This window comes from Cheilinus undulatus, linkage group 19, assembly GCF_018320785.1.
Source record: "Cheilinus undulatus linkage group 19, ASM1832078v1, whole genome shotgun sequence".
In the NCBI taxonomy this organism is placed as follows: domain Eukaryota; kingdom Metazoa; phylum Chordata; class Actinopteri; order Labriformes; family Labridae; genus Cheilinus; species Cheilinus undulatus.
In genome coordinates this window covers 9,494,919-9,511,253 of record NC_054883.1, presented here as the reverse complement: position 1 = coordinate 9,511,253, position 16,335 = coordinate 9,494,919, and the positions used below count along the sequence as shown (strand labels likewise).

The following is a 16,335-nucleotide window of genomic DNA, read 5'->3' as shown; positions in this document are numbered from 1 at the left end:
GTGATGAATATCACAACATGAACTCAGGAGCATTTTAGAAAACCATTGTCAGCTGACAAAGTGTGTCACTTCATCTACACATGTAAACATAAGGCTCATTTATGCTCTACAAATGTACCAAAATAGATCTCGTGTTTTAAAGCAGCCCGGTGATTGACTGGCACTGGTGTACCTCGTCTCTCGCCCACTGACAGCTGGGATAGGCTTCAGCCCCCTGCAACCCCCAACGGGATAAGCGGTATAGGAAATGAATGGATGGTGTTTTAAAGCTTACAACAGTCACTGCCCCCATTTGCCTGTTCACTCCTTCTGTAATGATGTGTTTTTTCCATTTGGGGTCCAGAATTTTTATTAGTTAAATTGTAATGGTCGAACATTTAAAAACATCTGGGTTGCGTTTTCTCTTAAGGAGGTTGTGGTGGGTCCTGGTGCCAAACCAGCTGAGAACCACTGCCATAGACTGTAGAAAGAAGGCGCGATGTCTACCCAGCTGTGCTATTGTAGATATCTGTCACTGTCACATGTATGCTAACATCATGTATGTTGTTTTTTTAAGATTATTTTGGGGCTTTATTTTCCTTTATTCAGTTAGGACAGCTGAAGAGAGACAGGAAATATGGAGAGAGAAAGTGGGGGAAAGACTCCACCCACCAAGCCAAACTGGCGTCCAACACCATGCATTTGTTTGTAGTGTCCAACAACCTATTCAATATTTGACTGTACTACATCAGAAAACTCCAATTATTTCAGCCTTTTTTCCAAATTCTTCTTCTTCGTTTGCTGCTCTGGTTTGAACTGGCTACATTGCTCAACACTGCCCCCACAATTTGGGTGGTATTGCAATGTTTGGTCTGTATCCATAAGCTTTAGATCATGAAATGGATTAAATAAAGGCAGAGTAAGGATAAAAAGCTCCATCCGTATCCATGTGTGTTTCAAACATAGAGATTAATGAGCCATAAGACTACCATACAAGCAAAAGCCTTTTATCACCAACATCCAGAAGCACCGCCTTCTTCTCTGAGCCATAGTTCATCTGAGAAAGACTGACTGAATGTGGAAGAGCGTGCTGTAGTTTGAAGAATCCACATTTCAAATTGTTTTGGGACATAAGAAGAAAAAATTAGATTGTTTTCAACGGAAAGTGCCAAAGTGATGATGTGGTGGTGTATTAGTGTCCACGGCATGGGTCAAGTCTACATCAGTGAAGGCACTATCAGTTCAACATATGCTCCCATCTAGATGGTGTCTTGAAAATGCATGTACCATTATGAAGCACTTCAGATTTCACTGCATTTAAATTAAAAGTTATGATCATAAAGTGCATTTACTCTTAGCTATTTGATTCACTAATCAAGACACTGGTAAGAATTTCTTCACATTGTCAGAGTAGACTTAAAAATTTATTTGAAATACAAAATCATTTTAAACATACAAATAAAAGTGTGATTAAATTAACCATCAAATTCAAGTGATTAATTGGATAAAGAAAACTAATCTTTTAAAAGCTCTAAATGTTATCACAACCTTGAACACAACTATCCAGGAGGTATTGGGCAGTAGAGGTGTTAAACATAATTTATTCCAGAGTCCACCTTTACAGTGATAAACATGCCATTCAGATTATTGACATTCAGTCTGAAGTGAAGGACAGCCTCTCGGCTTTCTCTTCACATCACTGCAATGAGACTAATTTCAGCTACGGTGAGCTAAATGGGACACACAGACTTGATGATCAATGCTAAATTGATTGAGTCTGATTCAGTCTAATGAGTCTTGTAACTGACGGTGATCAGAGGTGCAATCCCTCCATCGAGTCTGTCTGCTGAGGTTATTCCAGGCCAGCCTTGTCACACAGCACAGCACCCACCCCTTCACAAAAACACACACAGGACAGAGGTCTTGATTGCACGTGACAAGAGCAGTCATCTCTTTGACCAAATACCACGGCCTTTGCACATTTTCACTGATGCAAATTAACCTTTGTCAGAGCGGACACGTCCAGATCTGCACTGATGCAACAACGAGCAGCTGAGGTGCCCTTTCCTTTCTGTCTCTTGGCTCTTCATCAGTCGACTGCCCCGGGACATGGAATCACATCAGTCAGTAGAACAGCAGCTTTTGGCTTTAACACCTTGTCTCATGAGATCAGGCATCAACCCTGGGCCTGGTGACTTCGAGGTTTAAGTCCTTGCTTTGCCAAGACTGGGCTTAAATCTTAAACTTACAAAGACAAGCATCATTCCTTTTACTATTATGTTTAAGATATGAACATTTAAATAATTTCTAAAGATGCTTGCAAGTAAAAATCTGTCAAAGTGAACAACCCAATGTAAGGTTTATGCTACAGCTGCCCTAACTTAGCAGCATTGGTAATGACCAAAATCAGTTTCTGTAATGGCTAATACATCATTATGTAGAAGCTCTTTAAGGACTGATGGAACAAGGCTTACAGGGAAGACTAGCTGCTAAGAAGCCATTATTGAGGCCTTCAAACATCCAGAAACGCATCAGATTTGCCAGGGAGCACAAACACCAGACTGTTGATGACTGGAAGAAGGTACTCCAGATGGACGAGTCCAAGTTTGAAGATTTTTTAAAAATCTTGACAGGTGGTCTAATACAGTGCTTCCAAAAGTGTGGGCTGGGGCCCTCTGGTGGGCCCTGGTGGTACTGCAGGGGGGCCAGCAAAAGTCATCTAAATTAAATAAAAACCATAAGCATGGTGTTCGAGTTAAAATCATGTTTTAAATTGTTATGAAATACTTGATAACATGTTAATGTTTTAGAAGCCCGATGACTAACAAAACACAAGCGGAATTTAACTTATGTGGCACCTTTTTATCTTTGATTTTGTCAGCTACAGAACTGGAGTTGCAGTTCAACTGGTGCTGGATTAACTGGTGACACTTTCTTAAACATGTGCCTCCTGATTATAAGGATGTAGGACATAAGTTCCTTTAGAGAGACATTTGTTTTCTATAAAAAAGAGTTTAATGAAACATGTTTGGAGAGATGAATATTAGAAATATAGGTGAGTTTGCAGATGCCTGCTCAATATAAACAGTATTGGCTCATCAATTCAACTTTGTGATGCTGCAGATTCCTGTTCTAGTAATATTATTGTCTCTGCATTCTCTGTTTATCAAAGAAAGAATGGAGCTAAATAATGTGAGACTCTTGTTATGGTTGTGTGAAGGCTTTGGTGGGTCCCAGAGGATTGTCAGGTTTCAAATTGGGCCAAAGTTTGGGAAAGCCTGGTCTAATAAATTTGTGAAGCACTGTAACTATCCTAGTAATGATAATAGAAGTAAGGATGATGTTGGTAGATGAAGCAGTTATAAAGAGAGCAAGAAGGGGAGAGAAACCCCAGCAGTCTAAGCCTATAGCAGCATAAATAAAGGCTGGTCCAGGCCTGAGCCAACTCTAACTATAAGCTTTATCAAAGAGGAAAGTTTTAAGCTTAAAGGTGGAGAGTGTCTCTAAACCTTGACAGGAAATTCCAAAGGAAAGGGACCAAGTTACAGAAGGGTCTACCTCCCATACTGCTTTTAGGGAACCACAGTGTCCTTGAGCATCGTCTGTGGATGATATGAAAGCACCCATACCTGGGCAAATGCTACTTGTCAGCAAGTAGAGTGGTTAAGGCAGCTCTGAATGTCTCCTGCATTAAATAAAACAGCTAATCAGTGCAACACAGACCGATCTAAAAAAAATATGTTTATAAAACCAGTGTCAGGTTTGGTCTTAATGAAGACTTAGCGATTAGCATTGGACTTAGTTAAGACCAATGTGTGAAATACAGGTCTCAGTCCTAAAAGTGTGATGTGTCTACAGGACTTAAAGTTGACCTGAGGTTTGTTATCATTGTTATATTTTTCAGGTGGTGTTCAGGGTGAAGCGAGGGATCAGCTACATGGGCGACGTGGTCATCGATGATGTCAGCTTCCTGCACTGTTCCCCTCCTCTTCTTCCGGAACAACCATGCACACCTGAGCAGTACGCCTGCGCTAACGGTCACTGCATCCCCGAGGACAACCTGTGTGACTTCATCAACCACTGTGGGGACAACTCTGACGAGGACCCTTACATCTGCAGTGAGGCCCGCTCTAATGTCCCGCTGATGACACCCTGAGGAAGATTAATCCTCAGATAATTGTACAACCTTGATTGATTTCTCTCTTTATTGCTGCCTTTCAGAGGGCTTTGGCGTACGCTGCAGCTTTGAGTTTGACCTCTGTTCCTGGCGTCAGTGCCGGGAGGACGACTTTGATTGGCTGATCAAGGTGGGCAGCACTCCCACTGTTGGCACTGGGCCTTCAAGTGACCACACCCTGAGGGACCCCTCGGGCCATTACCTCTACCTGGAGAGCTCCTTCCCTCAGGCAGCTGGGGACACGGCTCGCATATCAGGACCTTTACTGAGCTACAGGAGCAAAGAGTGCAAGGTGAGGTGGAAGTCAAAGAACAAGAGGAGACAGTCTAATGTGCTGAATATATAGCATAAAACAAAAAGTACTGCCAAGCAAAACTAACATGAAAAAAATGAGGTTAAGAGAAGATAGTACAAGTAAAAGATTCACAAAAAAGGCTGAAAATCATTATTACCGATGTTGACTCCCTGATATGAATACCAATATGTGTTCTGTGAATCCAATTAGAAAGATCTCTACAATTTTTCAAAAAGGAAAGGGGCAAAAAGTTAAGCTGGAGAGGATTTCACCACTCTATTAAGGAGCATATTTCTACAGCACCTGAGACACTGTGCTCAATTAATATTTCATATCATATATGGTATGGTGGTGTAGTTCAGTGCGAGAATAACAAAAGAGGCAGCAGGAGCAGTACTCTAATCAATTATTAACCTCTCATATGTATTAAGAATACAAAATGCAACATTACAGTACATTTTTCAAACAAATAAAGCTTCCAAGAGGGATAATAACTGTTTCGTAAAACTTTCAAGAAATCACATTTGAATTTTTAAAGATTTTAGGGGGAGAAATTCATTGCTAATGTTTGCTTTCTTGCACACTATTTAATTGAAGGTCCACCAAATGTCTCTCTGTCCATATCAAGGAAGTGTGTGAAGTTAGGTACTGTATAAGGCTGTGTGTATGTTGGGTGTGAGGCTTGGCTAGGAGATGTTAGCCTTGCTTAGCTATCTTAGCACTGACACTAGTTCTCTTGCAGACTGAATGAGATTGTCCTCCAGGATTTTCTGGTATTTTGCCACATCTATTTTACCTTTACAAGCCTTCCAGGACTGGCTGCCAAGATGCATCCCCACAACATGATGCTGCCACCACTGCGCTTCACAGTGGAGTTGGTGTGTTTGTGGTGATGTGCATTGTTTGCTGTCCACCACACATCTTGCCTGATGGCCAAAAAGCACCATTTTGGTCTCATCAGACCAATGACCTTCTTCCACTTGACCATGGAGTCTCCCACATGCCTTTTGGTGAACTGTAGTTAAGTAGACACAGGCCTCTTCATACTTAAATCCCTGAAGACACATTCACTGCACTCAGGTGATCCCCATTTCCCTAATTGTGAGACTAGTAGCACCAATTGACTGGACTTCTTTTGAATGAAGTCAGTCATTTTAAAGGGGGTGAACATTTATGCAGTCACTTATTTTACATCTTTGCTAAGCTAAGGATGCCAGAGCCAGACTTCAGCTTTAAACCAATTGGAATGAAGTTAGAGTGAAATCAGTCCTCTCAATAAACTCACAAGAAAGCACTTTGTTTTCTCAGAAATAAAACTTTAACCTTGCAAATTGTCTTTTAATCTGTCATTTTTGTTCTTTCATTTACAGCGGTTGTAACAAAGCCAGTAATTAGTAACTGAGAAGAGCATGTGCCCCTCATAGTGCAAGTGTTTGTGTGTGTCTGTGTGTATCCTCCCAGCTGTCAGCCTGATGCTCCTCTGAGGAGCGATGTCTTGATTGACTGCACAGTTTGCTCTGTGTGTCGTTCCTGTCTTATCCCACTGCTGACCTGTCAATCAATCAGGCAGTCAGCAAAAAGGCTCCAATTAAAGTGAAGGGAGAGCTGCACGGGAGAGAGGAAGAGAGGGATGTTCAATCTCCCTCCTGAGGTTGTAGTTGTGCTGCTGTGGCTCTGAAGACACCTCAGTTCGGATAAAGTGCTATAAAACAAATCACTGACTGAGCTCTGTGAGGAAGAAGGACTTTATTTTTCTCCAAGTATTAATTAAGAAAAAATGTGTCTTTCTAGTGACAAGATTTTCGCTAAATTACCTTTCTATGCCTCATACTTTTGGTTTCTTTCCATATTCATCCCCAAGGAGGACGGGTTATTCTGCAGGGAGGAAAGTTAAAGGAATATAGCAGAGAGAAAGTGGTGTCTGTTGCCAGAAAGACATAATACATCTTTGCAGGGGCCATTAACACTCTATATTGTGTCTTTAACTTTGAATTTTTGGCATTTTGCTCGCTGTGCTGGAATTTTAATGATGCAACAAATTGCCAGAAATGCATGGCTATTTTAGGAATTCATATCTGCACATGTATGAGTTACTTAAATAAAAAAATACATGTTTTTCTCCTTTCTCCAGATGCATTTCTATCTCCACATGTCTGGAGACGGCATCGGCACCCTCGGCGTGTTCAGCAGAAGCGAAGGTCGTCTTCACCTCCTCCTGAACTTGACCGGAGATCAGGGAAACTACTGGCAGAGGAGGGAGATCCAGCTGAGCAACACCAGAGACTTTCATGTGGTCTTTGAGGGCAAGGTGGGCCGCAATCCGAAGGGCGACATCTGCTTGGACGACATCACTTTCTCTCCGGGTTGTCTGCTCGCCTCCTCAGCTGAAATAGAGGACGACACTCCTTCACCTCCTGCAGGTACATGCCAACTCTACTCTGTCTTCTTTCTGAGCTGTTCCCTTATCATGCCGTAATCACACGTCCATGGGCCAAAAACAATGTGAAAAACTGCTGTTTGAGGTTGTGATGTTGTTTTTCCACAACCTTATCTCTTTGGTTTGTTGTCTGCACATTCTTTTATCACATTATATTTCAGTTTGATTTACTTTAACTTTTTCTCTTACTGAGAGTCATTTTTTAAAGTGTTTTGTCACTGCTAGAGAACACAAGGTCACTTTCAGTTCAATGCTTTGGTTTAGTTTGGACTAAAATGCTTCAATAGTTACGCAGTGGCTTGCTGTGATTTCTTTAAGGATCTTCATCATAGTGTCATAAGTGGTCGAACAATCTCTGGCCCTATGTGGAAAAGTAATTACCCCCTAACCCTAAAAACTGGCTGTGCCACTTTTGGCAGCAACAACTGCAGCATTTGTGATAACTGGCAATTTTTTATCGCTGTGGAGGAATTTCATCCCACTCTTCCTTGCAGAATTATTGGAATTTTTTAAGCATGAACAGCCTCTTTAAGGTCATGCCACAGCATCTCAATCAAACTTAAGTTCAACTGGGATAACTAGGCCACTCCGAAACCTTCATTTTGTTTTTTCTAAGGCACTCTAAGCCATCGTTGTCCTGCTGCATAACCCAAGTGGGCTTGTGCTCAAGGTCATGAACTGATGGCTGGGTATTCCCCTTCAGGATTTTCTGGTAGAGAACAGAATTCATGGTTCCATCAATTACAGTCATCCAGGTTCTGAGGAAGCGAAGCAGCCCTAGACCATCACACTACCAACATGTTTGACTGTTGGTCTGATGTTCTTTTCATAAAATGTTGTGTTAGGTTTAAACCACATGTAACGGGACACACACGTTCCAAAAAAGTTCAACTTTTGTCGAGTCAGTCCACAGAATATTTTCCCAAAAGTCTCAGGGCCTTGGATACCACCCCCCCCCCCCCCAGCCATCATCCCATTCCATGCCATTTTTGCCTAGTCTGTTTCTTATTGTTGAATCATGAACACTAAACTTGACTTAGGCCAGTGGGGTCTACAGGCCTTTTGATGTTGTCCTGGGTCCTTTTGTGACTTCCCGGATGAGTCATCATTGCACTCTTGGAGCAATTTTGGTAGGCCGGTCACTCCTGGGAAGGTCCACCATTGTTCCAGATTTTCTACATTTGTGGATAATGGCTCTCACACTGGTTTGCTGGTGTCCTAAAGCCTTAGTAAGGCTTTTTAACCCATTTCAGACAGGTAGATGTCAATGACTTTGTTTCTTATCTGTTCACGGCATGATGTGTTGCTTTTCGAGATCTTGTAGCCTTCTTCACTTTGTCTGACAGGTTATATTTACGTGATTTCTTGAGTCAACAAGTCTGGCAGTAATCAGGCCTGGGTTTGGCTGAACTCAGCTTTCCAAAAAGCATGGTTAATCACAGTTAAGTCATGATTTAACAAGGAGGACATTTACTTTTTCACATGGTACCGAGGAAAGTTTGGACGTTTTTTCCCTTTAATAAGTCATCATTTAGGAGCAACATTTACTAAAGCTCCATTTGTCTGGTATTAATGTTCTCTTGATGTTATGAAACATATAAGTGTGAGAAATATACAAGAAAATTTAATTTAACCCATGCCTGTTCTTTATATTCATTTTGATGTAGTGGGTTTCTTTTCCTCATCTGCTTCCACCTGAATCTGATTTAGTTTCTGTTTAGTAATAACTTGGCTGGTATTTAAAGCCCTTTCTTGATAATAATGGTGACCTTTCACAGATTAATACACTTTTAACTCCTGCAAAAAATTTCACAGTAGTAATCAAGTTCCATAGACAAAGACAGATGACTAATAAAGTACCGGCCTTGGGAAACAAGAATTAAAACAAAAAGCCTGTCCGGTTCAACAGCAGCAGAAATAAATTTTCCTGCCAAAAGACTGGAGTCCAAATAAATGCCAGGGTGGAGGTGAAACAACTGGTACTTAAAGAAAAAGCCAGCTCACAATGGCTTTTTAATTCCAATTCCAGAAAAATAGACGACATTGTTCCTTTTACTTTAATCAACAATTGTACAGCTGTATTACTTTAACCTCCTAAAGCCTTGTCCACACAGAGACAAAAATGATATATTTCTGTTTCATTTTGAAAAAAGTTTTCCGTAAACACAGGATTGTTTCAGGAAATGTCCACGTAAGCACAGAACCACTGAAAACAATGTAATCGCTGTAGTATGTCTGCCAAGCCTGTAAGTGGTGCCATAAAACTGCCACAGAAATACACCAAAATAGAGAAGATTACAGAAAACTGCTACAAACTTTCTCCTGGTTGCCCTTCTGGTTGTTCTTCACGGTGGATTTAAGAACATCTGGTATATGCTGTTCCCATTGGTGGTAAAGGAGCATCAGATTTTGCTGTGAAAGCCAAAATAAGCTCTGTAGCTTCTGCAGAACAGATTTCACTTCACAGGAACTTGTATTAGGAAGGTATTTCCAAATTTGTGGGGAATTTGCTTGGAAATTCTCAGGAATTTACTTGGAGTTTTGGGAGAATTATTTTATTGGGGTTTTTTTTTTTAAAATATGATGAAGTTTCACCAAAACATTTGGGGACTACTTGAATAAATTTTGGGGTACTTTTGTATGGGAAAATTCTTAGAAAATATATTTAATAATTGTTTACATAAGATTTATGTAATTGCTATGAATTTATGTGAATGTTTTCAAGAAAAATTGCAAGAATTTCCTGTTCATAGACAATACCAATGTTTCTGATTCAATAGGTCCTTCTTATTCCAAATAATTGAAAGAATTTAAAGTTCACCTACAGTGTGAGCGGAAGAACATGACTATGGAGAATCCCATTTTAAGGAAAAATGTCCTATCAAAAACCTGGATAACTTCCGTTTGATGACTTGTCTTATATTTTCCTCATACTAACAATCGGAGAAAGATTTGAAAATCCTGAATATTCCACCACATTGTTCTTAAAACATGTAAAAAAAAGATATATATTCAGCAAAATGCTGAGTCTATGTTTATGATAGAGCATCCTTATTAACAGTCTTTATGAGATAAAGCTAAATTCTGAAACCTAACATACTACCTACCAGGCAGTGTTTGTCACTGTCTGTCAGAGCCCTGACTGAACCAGCCCCTTCACTGTCTGAACATGTGGCTGGGGAACTATTCATCTATCCAATGTTCCTCTGCATCTTTTCCCCTCTTTATGGGGGAAACCTTTAAGAGACGAGAGAACACAACAAGAGCTGATTTATTGCCGTTGTTACCGCGCCTATAATTGGCCTATTAAATTTATTGCTTTTCTCTTGTATTGGGTGCCGGGGAGGAGAGACGGCTCTTCGATTGTGCGTGCCCAGAAATGGATGAAAACTGTGGAGCTGTGAGGCCCCTGAATGAGGCTCCTGCCTGCTTTGAGATGAGCTAGGGAAGACCAGATCCTTCAGCAGCAGAAGTGTGATACATCTCTCTCTCACTCTCCCTGGTTTCCTCCTCTTACTGTCCCTCTGCATTTGTCAGTATTAGTGCTTATTGGAAATAGCTAGAGACCCAGAGAGTCTGGGTATTAATCAGTCACTGGAGAGCTCAGCAGAAGAGCAGCCTCGCTGAGTGATAACACAAGTCTCCGTGTTAATCATGCCTCTATGTTAATGCAGCTATATTCTGCATTTCACCTCCAGTTCAGAGACAGTGCCATAGTGGTTCAGTACAATCCTTGAATATTCTTTCTTGAGCAACATATTGACCCCTGGGAGAAAGTGCATTAAAATGATTTGACTTTATCCTTCCTTAGATTTCTGTATGTTTCCTGTGATTTCATTCATCTTTATGCTACCAACCTTAGACACGAAGCATTAATTGCCGAGGAGTGAGGCCAGTAAATCTAGATCCAGAGTTTAGGTGGTAAACCCTGCCTGGTTAATGTTATTTTTTGGCATAGAGGACCAACTATATAGTCGAAATGTTGGAAAGGCTTTTGGAAAGGCCCATTATGAGGGTATTTTGGCTTCACTTTTGTTCAGACAGAGATGGAAGCATTATGTCCACATTTATATACAGATAATACTACCAACTACCAAAAGGTAAAGTTAGCAGATTTTTTATAAGGTAAGTCAGACAAATCACAAAGTTTTAGCTTTGGCATTATTATTAAACAGACTGGAAGGTAGTTTGTGTTCCATGTTATTGGTCAACATTGACTCTTCTTCATAAGGTTTTATTTTGGGCTTTTACATCTTCATAGTTTATTTAAAACATACTTTGTTTACATCCAAGTATGATCTTTTTTCTTAACCAAAATGTGGGTTCAGTGGAAGAAAAGTACACTACTATTGTACTCAAGTAAAAGTACAGTTACTTTGGTTAAAATTGACCAAAGTAAAAGTAAAAGCACAGGTCTATAAATCTACTCAAGTAAAGGTAAACAGTATTTTATTTAAAGTTTACTTTAAGAACTGAGTACTGAGTTGCTAGAAACTATGATCTTATGGGAAATAACAGCAAGAGAATAGATCTCCAACCAGATTGTTCAGGTAAAGTCACACCACTATAATGAAATAAAATACACAGCAAAATTTTCAGAGCTGATTCAATTTATAAATGGTGTTAAATTAAACACTAAATTGCCCCTTGCGATCACCTAAAGTCACACTCAGTAACTCTAACTCAGTGGATAACTTCATTCATGGTGCAACTCAAAAACGACACCCTGGGCCCTTGCCAGTTGGCATAGTTTTTTCTTGTTTGTTCATTTTAAAGATAGTTTTTGGGGCATTCTGCCTTTTTTGAGTTATTACGGGATGAGACAGGAAATATGGGGAAAGAGCGAGGGGGAGGACAATCACCAAACATGGGCCAAGAGCAGGAACAGATCCAACAAGTGCGTTGAGAACTATAGCTGCTGCCTGAGGCCTGCTCTACCAACTGAGCCACACTAGCGCCCCCTGCTGTTGTTTTAAGTGGATAATAAAGATTTAAAGGGGCCCAGTTTTAGGAGGAGATGCTGGTTTTGAATTTTTTGAAACATTTTTCGTAATTCACGTCTGTTTTAATGAAGGGGCTGACATTTCAGGGGTAAACACATCAACGCCAACTTAGTAACAGTTAAAGTGTTAGAAGATGGTTTTTTTGCTCCCCTGTGGAGACATTGGTTCATCTTATATCTTTGAAGATGTAGTCCTGTTTACACCACGTGGATACATAAATCTTCTTCTGTCTTTTTAAAGTCAAAAATCCCTCCGTTAAATCTTTTCAGTGGTAAATATAAATAAAGGCAGCATGGCAGCTCTCCTACCCAGAGCCAACAGTCACAGGCATCTGACATACCCATTTAGAAGTAATTAAACTTCTTCCTGGTGATCGTATTTCTCTTTGTAGCACATACAAAGGCATCTGGGATGAGTCAGTCAGTTTTATAACCAGGCAAAAACCTCTAACCGGAGCTTTAAATATATGCATCTTTACTTCTGATGAAAAATAGGCTTCCTTTTCAGTCGGACATTGCCATTCAAGCTGACTCCAAATTTGTGCAACTGCATGAACAAGCTCATTTAGACACATCTGTACTGTGAGTAATGAGCTACGGCAGAGAGGCTGGCAGCTTTTGTAAAAAGATTTCAGTGTACGAAACGTTTGGAGGAACTGAAAAGAAAAATGTTACAAGGGAAAGAGAGCTTTTTCCCTTTCCAGAACATGACAGAATCTTTTTCACAACAAGCACAAGCTGAGCAAAGGAAGCAGCATGAAAATAAAAAAGGGATGTGGATCAGGAGAACAGAAGGAGTGTTGGTATTTTTGAAGGTTTGGACAGGAAGAACCACCTCTGCTCTGACAGTGAAGCAAAGTTCATCCTACCATTAAGAGGAGCAGAGGGGGGTTTGAGGCTTTATAGCTGCTGCAGGCTGCAGAGGATGTACAGTTCTACTGATGAGACCAAAGACAGCAGGAAGTGTAATTATATACTAAAGCCCCTCAGGGCCATTTCCCCCACTGCCTTGTCCTATAACATTGTCTTATTACATGATAGAGAGCTGAAGCACTGCATGTGCCGGCAGCGTGTGTCCTGCTATGGCTGAGAGTTTCATTTAAAGATATGGGAAACAGTAAGGAACAGAAATCTTAGACTTTAAAGCAGCCACATGGAGAATAAAACAATAGTGAGCAGTCATTTTACAATCAGAGATCTAACTGAGTCCACGATCAGACAGCAGAAGTGAAGTCTTGGCAGTAATGAAAGGATCTACGACAGTCATTAGAAGGGAATCAGGAGGATTTCCCACACATGGAAGCTGTTAATGAAGGCTTCAGTGGCAAACCTCCTCCATTCATATAATTCTGCTCTGGGCTGTTTAAGCAAATGTTCTCTCATGTATGAAGGAAATCCATTAACATAAACATTCACTATTCACTGCATGGCTTTCTGTAAGGAGCATCTATAAAGCATCAATCATTAGGAGGCTTATAATGCTCAGCTTTCAATGACCTCATGTGAAACAGATACGTTTAATTGTATGTTTATTATTGAGGGCATCATTCAAGGGTGTTTGTTCATTAAATAGAAAGCTGCTTGTTCTCATTTACATGCATGAAAGAGGGAAGATTGTGAGTGAGATCTGTGAACATAAGGCACTTCAGTACAGCACCTCATAAGACTTCAATTTATATAATCTGACAATGAAAAATCTCAGCTCTGTCAGTACATTATTACCAGTCTCGGAACTCATCAGCAATCATCATCTATCACTGTCTGATAGAGTTATAGAGCTGGTGCCAGTTTCTCTGGTGTAGCTGGCGGTTTGGGTTAAAAGACCTCTAGCCAAGACTTCCCTCTCTGTGCAGCATTTTGAGTTGTCACTATTCACCTGTTTCTCGTGAGTCTGACACCATCAGTAAATAATGAGTTACGCTCAGGTTTCATTACGTCTGTGCTCAAGAAATCACAAGAAATATACATGCTAATATTTCATTGGGCTGCCTTTAGCTGTGATTATGGCATGCAATCGCCGTGGCACTGTTTCGATAAGCTTCTGCAATGTCCCAACATTTATTTCCATCCAGAGTTGCATTCACTTTTAGTCAAGTTCTTGTACTGATAATGGGAGAGTCGGACTGCTGTGCAAATTCTTCTCCAGCACATACCAAAGATTCTCAATAGGGTTAAAGCCTGGACTCTGTGGTGGTCAATCCATGTGTGGAAATGATGTCTCATGCTCCCTGAACCACTTTTCACATGAATCCTGGCATTGTCATCTTGGAATATGCCTGTGCCACCAGGGAATAACCTGGTCATTCAGTATATTCAGGTAGTCAGCTGACCTCATTCTTTGGGCTCATAACTTTGCTGATCCTAGACCTGACCAGCTAGCCCCCACAGGCTTGTACGGTGGGCACTAGGCATGATGGGTGCATCACTTCATCTACCTCTCCTCTTACCCTGATGCGTTCATCTCATCTCATCTTACGTTTGTTTGAATCTTCAGTTTGACTGCGATGAATCTGACAGCATCTGATCAGAAGGCAGATACTTTTAAAGTTCTGAGGTTGACTTATCAGACGTGCTGTAAGAGCAGAAGTGGCATTGATGCTATCAGCACCTTCCTCACCCTGCTTTATGCATCAGCTAGCTGCAGTTTTAAATTATCAGAGGACACAAGAGAAATGAACCTGTTGATTATGATAAGATATGATATGATAAGATCAACTTTGATACAAGTTCCAACTAAAGACAAGATTGTGTCTTACTGAATGCATAAGCATCACTGACTATACCCTTTATAATGCCCTCCCAGATTGTGCAGATTGTTGGGCTACCATGTCAACTCATAGACATTCTTCATCTTACCCTCTCTAACACATAGAAACACAGGTGGAAGCAGGTGGAAGCAGGTGGCCCAGGTTATAATCTGGCCTGTGCCTCCTTTCCAGGATGTCATTCCCCAGTATCTCCCTCTCCCCAGTTTCTGATTCTATCCTCTTTTCTATCTGAATAAAGCATAATAATAAATTAGAAAAAGAACCTTAAAGATGGAAAAAACTGATAAAATGTCGAAAAATGTGGTTTAACTCAAGCAAGAAATGTTTGGGCTATAGAATAAAACCAAAGTGGAAGTGCAAAAACTTTTAGTTTGCTGAGTGTCCTCTTGACACTGGCTTTAAAGACAAGAAATCTCCATTAGGTCCAATTTAAAATATGCCCACTCTTGCAGCAGATAAAAACATTTTCACAGCCTAGTTTTGAATGTGGTTTTCTTCCATGTAGCTCATTTCCTGATCTGTAAAACTGTCCAGGGTGTTCTTCTTTATAAATTATCTGTTTTAATTACATTTAGGCTAAGAGTTACGAATAGGTTTGCAAAAGTAAGGGCGTGGCTGATTTGACTGACAGGTGGGCGCACCTATAACTGTTTGACAGAACACTAAAGGCCTCAGCTCCAACTTGTAGCCCGTTGATTGACGAAAGGTTAGGGGGAATTGCACTTTTTAAAAGACACTGTAAAGTGAAAATGAATCTGTAGAAAAGACAGGAAATAGGAAAGAGGGGGAAGACATACACCAAGCAGCACTGGAATCAGGATTCAAACCTACCACCAGTGTGTGAAGGACTACAGCCTCTTAAATGGGCGCCTGCTCTGCCAGCTGAGCTCCACCTGGAAGATTGCATTTCCAATTTCCAAAACCATTTTTTCCTTCCAGATACTGGAGCATTGGGTATCGGCTGATACCAAGTACTGGCCCCATACCAGTGTAAACTTTGTGGACCAATTGTTCTGTGGAAAACTAGCACATTATTTTAGCCCTATGGTGAACTCAGAACATGGCTCAAAAATAGAATGGTAATGTGACCCTAAAGGTGCTAATTATTGAGGATTTTACTGCTAAATATAAAATAACAATGAAACAGATGCAATATGGCCATTAGCATTTATTAGCATTCAAGCTAGTGGCAATAACTGATCAAAAGTCCCCCCAGATTTGAAATTGCAGTAGGTGGGGCTTGGATCAACTGACTTTCTACAGTGTTGGAATAATACTGGTTTATTTAACACTGTCAAATAACTCCAACACTGAAGACCATTTACTCTGAATGGAGTTAAAATAACACTTTGAGTGTTAAAATCAACACTGAAATGTTTAACACTAAGAATTTAACACTCCAGTTTTTGCTGTGTAGTTGGTGTCAAAAAATGACCCAAAAATAACTTTAAAAAAAACCCAGCAAATGTTGGTAAATTAGACAAACAAATGACTTCAGAGTGAAAAAAAGGTGAAAAATACTGTAAAAGATAAAAAAGAATTAAAGATGGATATTTAAATGCCTTTAACTCCTATGAAAGTTTATCACACTTTGAATTCATGTAAAAAGTGATCTTTGAAGTACTCTTCTTTTTCTGTCTTCTTTAAAGTAGAGATAATTCATCATTTTATTTTTTT

General features: G+C 40.2%; 1 protein-coding gene across 1 annotated transcript in view; it reads left to right on the top strand.

Annotated features, from left to right (window-relative positions):
- The window catches only part of malrd1 (MAM and LDL receptor class A domain containing 1), a 109,663-nt gene that overhangs the window by 41,032 nt on the left and 52,296 nt on the right, over window positions 1-16,335 (top strand). Inside the window, exons 16-18 of the mRNA XM_041814287.1 lie at window positions 3,884-4,097; window positions 4,201-4,448; window positions 6,583-6,871. Of these exons, the coding sequence (XP_041670221.1) occupies window positions 3,884-4,097; window positions 4,201-4,448; window positions 6,583-6,871 (751 nt within the window). The remainder of the gene's footprint in view (window positions 1-3,883; window positions 4,098-4,200; window positions 4,449-6,582; window positions 6,872-16,335) is intronic.